General features: G+C 38.6%; 1 protein-coding gene across 13 annotated transcripts in view; it reads left to right on the top strand.

Moving 5' to 3' along the window:
• The window catches only part of LOC106082465 (supervillin), a 927,162-nt gene that overhangs the window by 328,122 nt on the left and 583,615 nt on the right, over positions 1-15,425 (top strand). Inside the window, exons 1-2 of one of the 13 annotated variants that reach the window (XM_059360295.1) lie at positions 7,564-7,815; positions 8,216-8,542. The exons of 9 other annotated variants lie outside the window; for them this stretch is intronic. In XM_059360295.1, the coding sequence (XP_059216278.1) occupies positions 8,371-8,542 (172 nt within the window). In that variant the 5' untranslated portion in view covers positions 7,564-7,815; positions 8,216-8,370. Of the gene's footprint in view, positions 1-7,563; positions 7,902-8,215; positions 8,543-15,425 lie in introns of those variants that run through there. 3 more of the 13 variants (XM_059360294.1, XM_059360297.1, XM_059360296.1) reach the window with 3 other exon arrangements.

Raw genomic sequence — 15,425 nt, 5'->3', positions numbered from 1 at the left:
TTTAATCTAATTTTATTTCGATTATTTATGTTAGTAATTACAAAAAGTAATGTTACACCGTGACCAACCTCAATTCTTTGTATTTAGCAATTGATTTCATTGATTTCCAGAAGTGGTTTTCATATCAATACACCAACACAGCATCGTTGTCAACACAAGAGGCTATCACTAATGTACTAATTCCATTTTCACCGCTTTCGAGTATTTAGCAGGTTTTTACGCACTCAAATTTTATTAAAACACTTTATTTATTTCTTTAACAATTATTTTATAATGGCGTCATTATTTGAAGTACAAAGCTCAACATTACCTCCGGCGCTATGACAAGAATACAAATGTGACGCCGTCTGATTTGAATTGATATCAAATTGTATTTAAAAACTTTGCCAATGTATTGGCAAAGTACCATAATTTTCCTATCAGTGTAGATAGAGCAACTTTGATCTGATTAGCTAGAATTATGGACTTCGATTTCAATAACCTATCATGTCTTTCATTTAAGCCGATCTCCCAATTTGACTTCTTGAACCTGTAGAGGGCGCAATTACTAGTGAATTTGGCTAAACTTTTGCATAATGTCTTTTGTATGCCTTAACTGGCTGTGCTATTTAGTACTTCTCTTCAGCCTATACCAAATAAGTATTTTTTGCTAGCTTACACTCGCAGGTTGGGTACAACGGCAACCCTGGTCTCATTGCCATTTTTGTTGTCTCTTGTGTTTTTGGATTTGTTATTGTCTGACTACAACAGCATTTATTTTTAGTGTTTAGTACTCGTAATACTTTTGTGTGCTTTCTTCGGTATTTTTTTTTTTGTTTCCTTAAAATTCTGCCGCTCTTTGTGCTTGTATTTAATTTTTTTTTTTCGTTTTGCTTTTTTTGTTTGCTTGGCTGATATGGCGCTGTGTTTGACTGTGAGATGAGCCGAGGTGAGAGTTCTAGATACTTTCATTGCAAATACAAAACAAATGCCCCACGAATTATTCGTAGATACTTAGCGTTGTTCGTTTGCCTGCACGCGTTGCACAGTGTTTTCATTGCGATTAATACAATATGGGGGTTACGCAGCCACACTTTGTAGGGTGTACACTAGATAAATCGTTATACGATTATTCATGACCTTTGAAATAATCGAACAATTGACAACGACACATTTTCAAAGAAAAAAAAAAACAAATAATCGAATAATTTATGATGGCTAATCGATTAATCATTTGGATGTTAACCACTAAAAAGAAAGCGAAAAGCTAGGAGGAAACAGATCAGCGAAACATACCCGAATAATCTACTACAAAATTTCCCATGAACATTCCATTAAGGAACAGGAGATACTTCTCTCATATAAATGAGTGCAGTCAGATTAAAGCTTAAGCTTAAAGATAAAGGGTCTCCTCTTTTATGCCGAACCCGAACGGCTTGCTGCATAGCGACACCACTTGGTAGAGAAGTTTTAGCATGACAGGATACCTTTCAAATATAGCCAGCATTTGTAAGGGGACAAAGGCTCTATTACACGGCATGAAGTTGTCTTATGACATGTCAAATTAAGCACGTGTCGACTCGTACATCAGAGAACTGTAAGCGGTGTCACTTTTTTGATTTGCGCTATACTCCAAAAAAATGGATGTAAACATGTAACGCAAACTGAAATCAACTCAGCAATATCCTTCGGCACACCTCATGATGCATATGAATAAAAGTAATGACACTCAATTGCACGTTTGTTCGTTTGAATGATTCGTCGTGTAACATCGTGTGACTTCATCCATTTCGTCAAAGGCGTTGTTATGTATAAAAGAATGAGAGCAATAGAGAGCCAACTAACACCTGAAATGGCACAAAAAAGCATACGCATTCAATCAAATCATAGTGATGATGCTGCGGTGTTGCTTTAGAAACGGGCAGGGATGGAAAATTGTTATCTTTGTAGTTCTGTTGATAGTTACAAACAGGGTAAGGTTAGGTAAGAGTGGCAGTCCTTTACGGACTCACTTAGAAAATTTTAGGTCCATTGTGATACCACAGTAGCGACAGATCAAGGCGGCAATCCAACCCACGACCTCTGCACTGGTAATCTAAGCACGCTACCAACTCGGCTACCGGGGCGCCCTTAAAAACAGGGTTACCGTTGAGATATTTGAAAAGGTCGCATAAAAATTCGATTAAAAAAGTTAAAAAAAAACTTTTCCTCAGCAAATAGTAGACAGGGTCTAAGAATTTGTAAGTCGCACTTTTGCAGGAAGTATCACAGAAAAGTTGTGAGTTTTAAGAGGTTAAACTAAATGTAATTTGACTCTAAAAATGTTGGAAATTCCGGCATTAGTCGCACAGCGGTAACACTACTTCACCCTCTTACGAGTACATGCAAAATAAGATATTATGACAATTCAGCGTTGGTTTGGATGTTTCATCATTTTTTTAACTCGCACTCAGAATCATGTAACCGACATCCAAAAAGGCAAAAAAGCAAAAAAGCAAAATCAACGCCACTTACACGAAACCATGCGGTAACATACAAAAAAAAAACCCACCACCTTAATCGTCATTTGTTTATGTGTTCATTCAAGTAGCGTTGTTTTCAATACATAGAAATACTCTGTTTGAGTAGTTCAAAAATTAAAACATAATGCGTGGAGGCATTAGTTGCGTTCGACCGATGCAGATCTCTGTTGTACATGTCGTGTGATACAAACGAAACCAACATAGGAAAATCATTTTTCAAAATAGCACATCTAATTTTTTTTTCGATTAGAGCGTGCCCTATTGCTTCTGACAAAAACATACCGAAAGCAGCTGTTTTTGTTGTCAGTCGAATGAAAGCTACCCCAAATTAAATTGTTTTCACAAATTTATGTTTTTACCAGCTTTCTCACAACTTTAACAATTGTTACGCATAAAAAAATCAGATTTTGCTCAAATTTTTAGGTTATGTCATACGAAAATAACATACAGGTGTGATTGTAGAAATGATGAACCCTATGTAAATTGACTATTTTGACCAATATTTTCAATTACATGTGAATACAAAAAGTGACATGTCATAAGACATCTATATGCCGTGTAATAGCGCCCTAACCAAAGCTGAAAATGTTGTTGATATTCTGGCCGGGATTTGAACTCAGGCGTTCGGCGTCATAGGCGGACATGCCTATGACGCCGAACAGTCTAACAAATCGTATATAATGCAAATATGACATCCATGGCTGAATAATAGAAGGTCTGCCGAAAACAGAAATTGAAAAGGCTCCATGGGCATTAAGGATGTTAAAATGTATCGATTAAAAATGACGCAAATAGGAGAAAACATAAACAAAGAATAAATATAAAGAAGTAAAAGCGTGCTAAGTTCGGCCGGGCCGAATCTTATATACCCTCCACCATGGATCGCATTTATCGAGTTCTTTTCCCGGCATCTCTTCTTAGGCAAAAAAAGGATATAAGAAAAGATTTGCTTTGCTATTAGAGCGATATCAAGATATAGTCCGGTTTGGACCACAATTAAATTATATGTTGCAGACCTGTATAAAATGTCAGCCAATTCGAATAAGAATTGCGCCCTTTGTGGGCTCAAGAAGTAAAATAGAGAGATCGATTTATATGGGAGCTGTATCGGGCTATAGACCGATTCAGACCATAATAAACACGTTTGTTGATGGTCATGAGAGGATCCGTCGTACAAAACTTCAGGCATATCGGATAATAATTGCGACCTCTAGGGGTCAAGAAGTCAAGATCCCAGATCGGTTTATATGGCAGCTATATCAGGTTATGAACCGATTTGAACCTTATTTGACACAGTTGTTGAAAGTAAAAATAAAATACGTCATGCAAAATTTCAGCCAAATCGGATAGGAATTGCGCCCCCTGGAAGCTCAAGAAGTCAAATCCCCAGATCTGTTTATATGACAGCTATATCAGGTTATGGACCGATTTCAACCATACATGGCACAGTTGTTGGATATCATAACGAAATACTTCGTGCAAAAATTCATTCAAATCGGATAAGAATAGTGCCCTCTAGAGGCTCAAGAAATCAAGACCCAAGATCGATTCATATGGCAGCTATATCAGGTTATTGACCGATTTAAACCATACTTGGCACAGTTGTTGGGTATCATAACAAAACACGTCGTGCAAAATTCCATTCCAATCGGATAAGAATTGCGCCCTCTAGAGGCTCCAGAAGTCAAGACCCAAGATCGGTTTATATGGCAGCTATATCAGGTTATGGACCGATTTGAACTATACTTAGTACAGTTGTTGGATGTCATAACAAAACACGTCGTGCAAAATTTCATCCCAATCGGATGAGAATTGCGCACGCTAGGGGCTCAAGAAGTCAAGACCCAAGATCGGTTTATATGGCAGCTATATCAAAACATGGACCGATATGGCCCATTTACAATTTGTGCAAAATTTCAAGCGGCTAGCTTTACTCCTTCGGAAGTTAGCGTGCTTTCGACAGACAGACGGACGGACGGACAGACGGACGGACAGACGGACGGACATGGCTAGATCGACATAAAATGTCGAGACGATCAAGAATATATATACTTTATGGGGTCTCAGACGAATATTTCGAGTAGTTACAAACAGAATGACGAAATTAGTATACCCCCCATCTTATGGTGGAGGCTATAAAAAGGGACCAACTGACATGCTTAATGTCATCCACTGTCAAAATTTCATTAAATTTTATGTCGACTGGTCGATTACCGCAACCTCATTTAGTGAGTCCTGTATGACATCATAAATTCAGAATTTTTTGTTGAAACGGATAAACAGTTATTTGCCATTTGAATTTGATAAAATAAAGGGTGATTTTTTAAGAGTTTTAGGAAAGTTTTTCAAAAAATACTCATAAAATTCAGAAAAATTCATGAAATCTTTTTTTGAATCGATAGTACGGTACATGTAACTTAATGTTTGAAGATTATTTCTTACTTAGATGTTGACCGTGTTCAATGATGCCACCAGCCACTAAAACGCAACAAACTGTGACATTTTATACCCTCCACCATAGGATGAGGGTATACTTATTTCATGATTTCGTTTGTAACACTTCGAAATATTCATCTAAAACCCCATAAATTATACATATTCGATCTAGCCCTGTCTGTCCGCCTGTCCATCCGTCCGTCTGTCGAAAACACGCAAACTTTCGAAGAAGTAAAGCAAGGCGCTTGAAATTTTGCGCAAATACTTCTTGTCAATGTAGATCGGTTGGGATTGTAAATGGGCCATATCGGTCCATGTGTTGGTATAGCTGCCATATAAACCGATCTTGGATCTTGACTTCTTGAGCCACTAGAGGCTCAATTCCCATCCTATTTGGCTGAAATTTTGCACTAAGTATTTTGTACTAAGTATGACCTCCAACAACTGTGCTAAGTATGGTTCAAATCGGTCCATAACCTGATATAGCTGCCATATAAAGCGATCTTGGATCTTGACTTCTTGAGCCACTAGAGGCTCAATTCCCATCCTATTTGGCTGAAATTTTGCACTAAGTATTTTGTACTAAGTATGACCTCCAACAACTGTGCTAAGTATGGTTCAAATCGGTCCATAACCTGATATAGCTGCCATATAAAGCGATCTTGGATCTTGACTACGTGAGCCACAAGTGGGCGCAATTCTCATCCGATTTTGCACGAGGTGTCTTGTTATGACTTCCAACGACTGTGCTAAGTATGGTCTAAATCGGTCCTCAATCTGATATAGTTGCCATATAAACCGATCTTGGATCTTGACTTCTTGAGCCACTAGAGGCTCAATTCAAATCCTATTTGGCTGAAATTTTGCACTAAGTGTTTTGTTATGACCTCCAACAACTGTGCTAAGTATGGTTCTAATCGGTCCATAACCTGATATAGCTGCCATTTAAAGCGATCTTGGATCTTGACTTCGTGAGCCATAAGAGGGCGCAATTCTCATCCGATTTTGCACGAGGTGTCTTGTTATGACTTCCAACAACTGTGCTAAGTATGGTCTAAATCGGTCCTCAACCTTATATAGCTGCCATATAAACCGATCTGGGATCTTAATTTCTTCCGCCTCTAGAGGGCGCAGTTCTTATCCTATTTGGCTGTAATTTTGCATGGGGTAATTTGTTTTGACACCCAACAACTGTGCTAAGTATGGCGCAAATCGGTACATAACCTGATATAGCTGCCACATAAACCGATCTGGGATCTTGACTTGTCAGGTCTCTGGAGGGCGCAATTACTATCCTATTTGGTAGAAATTTTGTTCAACAGCTTCTCCCATGACCATCAACATACGTGCCCAATATGGTCATTATCGATCTATAGCTTGATACAGCTCCCATATGAACCGATCTTCCGATTTTGCTTCTTGAGCCCCTACAAGGCGCAATTTTTATCCGAATGTACTGAAATATTACCCAATGACTTCTACAATGTTCGACTTTTAATTCATTGATGGTCCTAATCGGACTATAACTAGATAAAGCTCCAATAGCATAACAGTTAGTTTCTTTGTTTGCCTAAAAAGAGATAACGCGCAAAGAACTCGACAAATGCAATCCATGATGGAGGGCAAATAAGACTCGACCAGGTTGAACGTAGCACGCTCTTGCGTGTTCTAATTCATTGGTAGCTGAACACGGAAGAAACGCGCGATGAGCTTTCTTAACAGAGCATTTTGATAATAAAATTCAATAGTTTGCAAGCGTTGTTCGTTTGTAAGACGATTCATGGTTAAATTGTAGACCAAACTGAAGAAGTTCGACAGTGAAACCAAACACAAAACGTGCGTGAGCTATTTAAACTAGTGTTGCCAAAAGGATAATAGCTAAAAAATCACCCTTCATATGGGAGGTGGTGGGTATCCAAAGTTCATCCCGACCGAACTTAATGCATTTTTACTTGTTATCGTTCCACAGGTGAACTCGTGGCACATTTTAGTTCACTACCTTTAACGGATGTTAAAGGTAGCTACCCAGGTGAGACCGTGCGGATGGCACGGTCTCACCTGGGTAGCCAAGGAAGGCCAAGATAAGCCTGTATTTTGCCAAGTTGAAACCACTTGGCTTGATCTCCAACATCTCCAAGTTAGCCAAAAATAAAAATAAGTCTATTCTAAGGGTCCAATTTTGCACCTCCACCATGTACGGCATGCGTTGTCTGCCTATCCCAGATACCACAGTGTTGCTTGTTTATTTATTTATTTATCCGGAAATTAAGCTCATCGTTGAACACAATTCTTCAATAAAGACAGGCCACAAACATTTGCAGCCGTAGCTCGTTTGTGAGTTTCTCCATGATGAAATGGCAGAACATACTGAATACTTTTCACTTTCTCATATGACATTTGGATACAATTATCAACCACTGCTGCCACTGCGAACAATTCATTTATGATATATCACGTGATACTGATTATTCGTTATGTGTTTTATTTTGCTTGAAAACACTGTTCTCAACTATGAGTGATGACGATGTGGAGGGGCCGGTAATGACGATGATAATGATGTTGATGATGATGAGGAGGATGACGATGAGCCCCAATGTATTCAGTCATAGCTAGTCAGTCGCAGGAAAAGCGAATGTTTTCATTTCAGTTTTAATGCGCTCTTGCTGCTGCAAGTTGTCAATTGTGTTGCGTTGTATCTTTCCACTTGCCAGCGTTGTCAACGTTGTCGCCGGACCCGTTGTCTAATGCCGTCCCATTGTGTCTATAACCGCAAGTCGACGAGACGTCTAAGCAAATGAAATTATGTGCCGCATCGATAAAATGCAAAATTTCTAAATGCAAAAAAAAGCAATCATAGTTTTATTTTAAAGAAGAAGAAGTAAAAGATATTAGCGAAAATTTAAAAAAAATATACCAAATATAAAATTTAAGTTTTATGAAATAAAGTGCCCTTTAATCTCATTTGTGAGTTTATAAGTGAAAATTCTCTCTACAAATCCCATAACAAATTGAAAATCAAATGCTTGCATGTGAGCAAAGCGGGAGATGTGAATCTATTCAAACAACAAAAAAGTGGTGTTTATTTTTAAATTGTAAATGAAAATCCCCATACAACTTCCATATATACAAAAATAAAACCAAACGGATGTGAGTGTCGAATGTTTTTGAAAATAAAATTCTGAAAGAAGTGAAAAATAAGCTAAAAAGCTAAATATATAAATTTATTTATTAAAAAAAAAGAAAAATAATAAAGTGAATTTTTTGTATTTTATTTTCAGTTACAAAAGAAAAAAAAATCGAAAAAAATCTATAATATTCACTTAAATTAAATTATAAGTAATATAATTAAATTAAAAGTGAGCAGACATTGTGAAGTGTGAAGTGCTCTAAAAATTTATCACTCGATTAAAAGCATCCCAAATCAACAGCAGCCATGTTGGCCCTCAAGGAATGTCTGATACGTGAAGGTGTCTTAAATTTAAATAATCCTAGTCCAAATATCACATCGACTCCATCGCAGTCATATGAACCGCCCTATCCTCTGTATCGCAATCATTGTAGTTTTGGCTCTCAATTGGATCGGCTTGGAACGGCTTTAGCCCAAAGTTAGTATAAGTCTTAGATTCCCGCAATCAACTCATTTCGAAACTTGGACTCCCTTCTATGTTAATTAGACTTAGAATTTTTTGCTCCAAACCAACGTAAAAAACCAAAACCAGAAATAATGCAATTGCTGTTTGCAAAATCCAATGCTAATTGATTTTATTTTTTCGTATTTTTATTTATTATTAGTATTTTTTTTTTAATTTCATTTTAGGCTAAAAATACTTTTGATTTTAATCTTCAAAGCAAATTGTCTGTTGCGTTCTACTTATTTAATTTAGTTGCTTTTTTTTTGTTGTTTTTGGCAAAACCAAAGAAGACGAAATGACAACAAAACTCAAGCATAAAAGGGAATAAAGTGAAAAAAATAGGCTTTTGCTGCTCGAACGTTTGTCTACAAATGAAATGAAATGAAATTTAGTAATTAATTAATGTGGTTGAATGAAACTGAACACAATTCACACACATTTCACCAAATGAATCAATTTTATTGCGTAGAAATAAATGAACTATAGGGGCATTCATGAATGGATCGTTAACTGCAGTACGTCATTTTCGAATTTCATTTATAAACAAAATATAAACGAACTGCGTTTGCTTCAGTTCATAAAATCAGAAACAAGTAAAAACCTGCTAAATTCGGCCGGAACGAATGAATTTTGGAAAAAATTTACACAAAATCGATTAATTTGAGGCCACCGTAGCGCAGACGTTAGCATGTCCGCCTATGACGCTGAACGTCTGGGTTCGAATCCTGGTGAGACCATCAAAAAAAATTTTCAGCGGTGGCTTTCCCTCCTAATACTGGCAACATTTGTGAGGTAATATGCCATGTAAAACTTCTCTCCAAAGAGGTGTCGCACTGCGGCTCGGCTATAAAAAGCAGGCCCCTTATCATTGAGCTTAAACTTGAATCGGATTGCACTCATTGATAGGTGAGAAGTTTGCCCCTGTTCCTTAGTTGCAATTTGCAAAATTTGCAATTTGCAATTAATTTGAACGGCATAATTTAACTCTACATACCAAATTTAGCAAAAATTAAAGCTTCTAGGAACCGAACAAGAGTAATTGAGAGCTCGGTTTATATGGAAGCTATATCATGATGTAGATTGTTGGAAGTCGTAGCAAAACAATACATCAGCCAAATCTGACAAAAATTGCGGCTTCCAGAAGCTCAAGAAGTCAAATTGGGAGATCGGTTTATATAGGAGCCATATCAGGTTAAATACTGATTTGGACCATACTTGGCGCAGTTATGGAAAGTCGCAAAAGAATACTACATGCCAAATTTCAGCCAAATTGCAGCTTCTATATAGGAGCTTTACTTTTACTTTACTTCAATTGGCTATGACAGAACATTTGTTCCACTAGTCGACATATTGGGTTGCCCAAAAAGTAATTGCGGATTTTTTAAAAGAAAGTAAATGCATTTTTAATAAAACTTAGAATGAACTTTAATCAAATATACTTTTTTACAATTTTTTCTAAAGCAAGCTAAAAGTAACAGCTGATAACTGACGGAAGAAAGAATGCAATTACAGAGTCACAAGCTGTGAAAAAATTTGTTAACGCGACTATATGAAATCCGCAATTACTTTTTGGGCAATCCAATAGAATTGCATTCCACGCGCCTCGATCTTCTACGCTCATTCTAAAACCTCTGACACCAAGTTTCGAGGTGTCTCCCACAACTTGTTCTTTCCATCGGGCTTTTGGTCTTCCCGGTTTGCGTGTACCACCGTGTTTGCCTTCAAAAGACTTCTTTGCTGGAGCTTCTTCATCCATTCTGACAACCTGACGACCTAGCCAACGAAGCCGTTGTATTTTGATACATGTAACTATGCTATTGTCGTCATACAGCTCGTGGTTCATACGACGCCTATATTGTCCATTAACGCAAACTGGTCCATATATTTTACAAAGAATCTTTCTCTCAAATACTCCAAGCACTGCCTTATCTGTTTCACACATGCCTCAGAATCATATAACAGCACGGGTAGTATCAGTGTCTTGTATAATGTAATCTTCGTCTGTTGAGAGGTGGGCTTGATTCTAAATTGCTTACTTAATCCAAAGTAGCATCTGTTTGCCAATATTATTCTTCGCTTAATCCCAAAACTGGTGTCATTCGTTTCGGTTACGGCGGTGCCCAGGTAGTTAAAGTTGCTGACTATCTCAAAGATGTGGTTCCCAACTTTCTCCGTTTTCTTTATTTGATCGGTTGTACAAGGAGTTTTGGGAGTTGAAACCATCCATTTTGTCTTATCTCCATTTTTTCTGACTCTTTTTCCATTCTTTCAAAGGCTGCAGTTACTACTTCAGGTGACCGACCTATGATATCGATATCGTCGTCATAGGCGAGTAGCATGTGCTCTCTTTTGATTAGTGAGCCTTATCTATTCACATCTGCATTCCGTATAATCTTCTCCAGGAGGATATTAATGCGATCACATGATCGGCTATCTCCTTGTCTGAAACCTCGCTTGGTATTAAATGGTTCCGAGAGATTCTTTCCTATTCCTACTGAGGAACGCGTATCAGCAAGTGTCATCCTGCAGAGTGTTATTAATTTTGCAGGGATACCAAACTCAGACATGGCTTGAAATACCTTTGAACGTAAAGGTGGTAACAAAAGCGGCTTTGTAGTCAACAAAGAGGTGGTAGGTGCTGTCTTTTCCAGTATTTTACGACGTGTGAATATCTGGTCTGGTTTAGCAGCCGCATTGATAGGGCCCAATTATCTCATTGACTTTAGGTTTTAAACTTTCACACAGTACGCTCGAGAGTATCTTGTATGTGATGGGGAGGAGATTTATTCCTCTGTAGTTGGCACATACTATTATGTTTCCTTTCTTGTGTATGTTCCTTTCATAGTATGTTGAGGTTCCAATCATCGGGTATGCGTTCTTCTAGCCTGATTGCTCAGATAAGCTGATGCAGACGCCTTATCAGCGTGTCGCCTCCGGTCTTAAATAGTTCAGCGGGTAACCCGTCGGCTTCTGCTGCCTTGTTGTTCTTTAGTCGGGTCACTGCTATTTGGATCTCATTCTGACTAGGAGCGAAACATTTTTTACCATCATCATTGATTGGTTCTGCGGTATCCTCTTCGCCGCCAACGTCGGACACTAGCAGTTGGGTAAAATGTTGTTTCCATATCCTCAGCATGTTGTCTGTGTCAGTTACCAGATTTCCTTCTTTGTCTCTGCAGGAGGATGTGCCTGCACCAAAACCATCGGTTTGGTGTTTAATTCTTTGGTAGAATTTCCGGACTTCATTCTGACTCCTGTACATCTCAATTCGCTCGCACTCACGTCTTTCCATTTCCTTTTTCTTTCTGCGGAATAGACGTTTCGCCTCTCTCCTTTTCTCCCGATATCTCTCCTTCATCTGGCGCGTTGCTACTGATTACAGGGTTGCTCTATATTCCTCATTCTTGGCTTCAGTAGCATTTCAACACGCTTGGTCGTACTATGGCACAGCCTATACTTGACACAGCCTATTCGGATAAAAACTGCATCTTCTAAGGGCTCAAAACCTCTTCTGGCGCCAAGTTGTCCGTTGGAGAATATCAACGAGTAGTTCTAGTGTTTCCTCACTAGACATTGTCCATACCGTCTCTGACTTCTGAATATATTCCACCGTAATAGGTCTAGAGCACAGAATCTCCCTTAAGCTAGAGGCCTCAGATGTATCCTCCACGGAGCTGCAGAATTCTACCCAAGATTTGTTCTGAGCCTTTCTAAGCTCGCCCTTACATTTTCTTAGCTCAGCCTTATAGATGTCCCAATCATGTGGTGATCTTGGACCATTCGCGGTTCTGATATCGGATGGCCTAGTGCAACTCCATGTTCCAAATTTAAATCAAAGTATGGTCCGATATGGACCAAATTTGGTTCGGACAACGGGAGATCTAGTCCAACTCCTTGCTCTAAATTCCAGCGAAATAGAAAAAACGGCGTTTTATGGGCTTTAGACCCTAAATCGTTAAAGCGGTCTATATGGCAGCTAATCCAAATTTGGCCCGATCTGGGCTATGTTCAGTTCGGACAATGAGTCGATTAGTGTGAAATGCTAAAAAAATACGATCGCGATGCTTCAAAATATAAGATCTTCATAGGTAATAAATCGTGGATCTATGCGTATGAGCCCGAACAAAAGAGCAATCGACCGTGTGGGTCTTCGAAGTCGAGGCAAATCCATTGAAAGTCGTACCTGGAAGAAACACTTCGAAGCAAATGGTGTGACCTGTTTCTTCGGCAGAAGTGGTTATGTGGCGACCGTTCCGCTTGAGCAACATAGGAGGTCAAATCTAAGTGCTACATACCAATTTGATTGCCGGAAGTCTTTGGAGAAATTCGAAAACGATTCCATGACAATGACTCACAAGTCCGCTTAAACCACCGCCTTTTCGAGCGGCCAAAATTTCATCAGAGCCCAATGACTTCTTTTCATTACCGCAAGTTAAATTGCGGTGCTTTCGAAAGACAGACATGGGTAAAATAGACTTAGATCAATATTTCAATGAGTAACAAGGGAATGACCACCATCCAATTGTGAAGGGCAGACAAATATGGGATGCTGTTATGACCTCAAATTATACTCTAGTTTCTGCTGAAAATAAGAAAATGTCCAATAAACTTCACAAAATACTATCCACAATGAAGATTATATAAAATTCGGCCCGACTGAACACAGCGTATGTTTACTTGTCTCATTAAGTCACACTTAAACATTTTGGCAAGCAACTAAAAAAATTCTATCGGGGACTTAAACGGAACTCATTACTCACATTGCTATTTGTATGAAATAATGATGCATTTTACGTGGGTAAGTGGCAGTTTTATGTATGGTAATGCTGATCTAAATGGTCAAATGATACCGATCTAAATGTGATGACTGTATCACTTATAAAGCTAATGTGGTAATGTTCAGTTGTTTGAATTTTACCTTGTGTTAAAAATGAGGTAATATTCAAAATGGAATAAGTAATTTCACATATTCCATACCATACTAGTAAAACTTAACTAAATTTGAAGAATATTGAACTTCACATAGCGCTGGAGAACTTCACATAGCGCTACAATTTCTTAACGGCCACGAAATTGTTTTTTCATAGTAATTGTTCATCTTAACTTCCCCCAACTTGAGGTAAATATGAACGTGCAAGCATTGAAACTAAAATGTAAAATTATTTTTACAAAATCGTTCCGAGGAAAAGCTCCAAATTTCTAAAAACGAAAATACAGACTAAAAACGTTGAAAGAAACAAACGAATAATAATATCTTAATTATTCTCTAGAATTTTGCAGATAAAAGTGTGTTTAGCAAACGAAAAATAAATTCTGTCCTTGTTTTCGTAAGTTCGACCGAGCCGTATCTTGGGAACCCATCACCATGGATTGTGCTAAAAATTTATACAAAATAAATTTAGTTGAAGGGCATAATTTTATTCTACACACCAACTTAAAGCTTCTACGAACCGAACGAAGATGATTGAGAGACTGGTTTACATGAGATCTATATCAGGTTATAGACGGGCCGTACTGAGCACAGTTGTTGGAAGTCGTAACAGAAAATCACATTTCAGCCAAATCGGACAAATATTGCGGCTTGTAAGGACTCAAGAAGTCAAATCGGATGATCGGAGCTATATCATGTTATAGGCCGATTTGGACCGCACTTGGCACAGCTTTAGTAACTCATAACAGAACACAACGTGCAAAATTTCAGCCAAATCGAACAACAATTGCGGCTTGTAAGGGCTCGGTTTATATGGGAGCTATATCAGGTTATCGACCGATTTCAAGCGTACTTGGGACAGTTGTTGGAAGTCAAAGCAGAACACTACATGCAAAATTTTAGCCAAATCTGACAAAAATTGCAGCTTCCAGGAGCTCAAGAAGTCAATTCGGGAGTTCGGCTTATGTGGGAGTTATATCTAAATCTGAACCGATATGGACCATTTGCAATCTTCAACGACCTGCATCAATATTATGTGTCTGTGCAAAAATTCGACTGTTATCGAGATTTTGACAGACGGACGGACGGTTTTTGTAGGGTTTTACGAGCTGTATCTTTCCAAACGAATCGGCCCATAAATGATTGTTTGGCTAGCAATTCCAAATTTGTCATTCTCAAGGTGACCAACTTTCAAACCCAATGGATCTATCTTTTCAAGAGATCCATTGGGTTTGCAAACTTATTGGAAAACACCTCAACATTGACTATGTTAAGTTTCACAATCATTTCCAAGATATTTCGATTTGGCAAAACTGTGTGCCGGTGGAATAGAGGACAGGTAGAGGCTAATAATTGCCGAAATTATTACCTCGCTCTAGGGTATTTCCCTGTTGCCTTCAACGGGGTTTCAACTTCTTATCAATTAATTTCAAAAATGACTGTCGACCCCAGAGATAATTCGTGACCCGGCGTTTCAGGCCTGGTTGTAGGTAAGTGTTGGCTATGTCCCCAAATGTCTGACCATGTCGAATGCCTTCGATAGGTCCAGTGCCACGAAGACCATCCAATAACATGACCTGAGCTGATTGAAGTAACGGAAAATTATGCGGCGAATGGAAATTCTCCAACGAGGTTTGAGAAGAGTAAACCCTCAAGCGTCTTACCTACCGGGGAGAGAGGGGAGATCGGTGTGTACGACTCCACCTTACTTCCCAGGCTTCAGTAACGGCATCACTCTGCGCATCTTCCGAACATGGGGTACTATAAGAGTGTTCAAAGACAGGTTGAGGACAGTTGTAAGGTATTCAATTCCAGGTAGATCCAAATTCTTCAGCGTCAGTGTAGAGATTCCGTTGGGGCCAGCGCCTTGAATAACTTGGTGTCACGGATGACGTTCCCATCTTCGTCCACAGTAAATTGTGATCG

The sequence above is a fragment of the Stomoxys calcitrans genome, chromosome 1 (genome assembly GCF_963082655.1).
Source record: "Stomoxys calcitrans chromosome 1, idStoCalc2.1, whole genome shotgun sequence".
In the NCBI taxonomy this organism is placed as follows: Eukaryota; Metazoa; Arthropoda; class Insecta; order Diptera; family Muscidae; genus Stomoxys; species Stomoxys calcitrans.
Note: the sequence above shows the minus strand (reverse complement) of the source record. Positions and strands in the feature narration are given on the sequence as shown.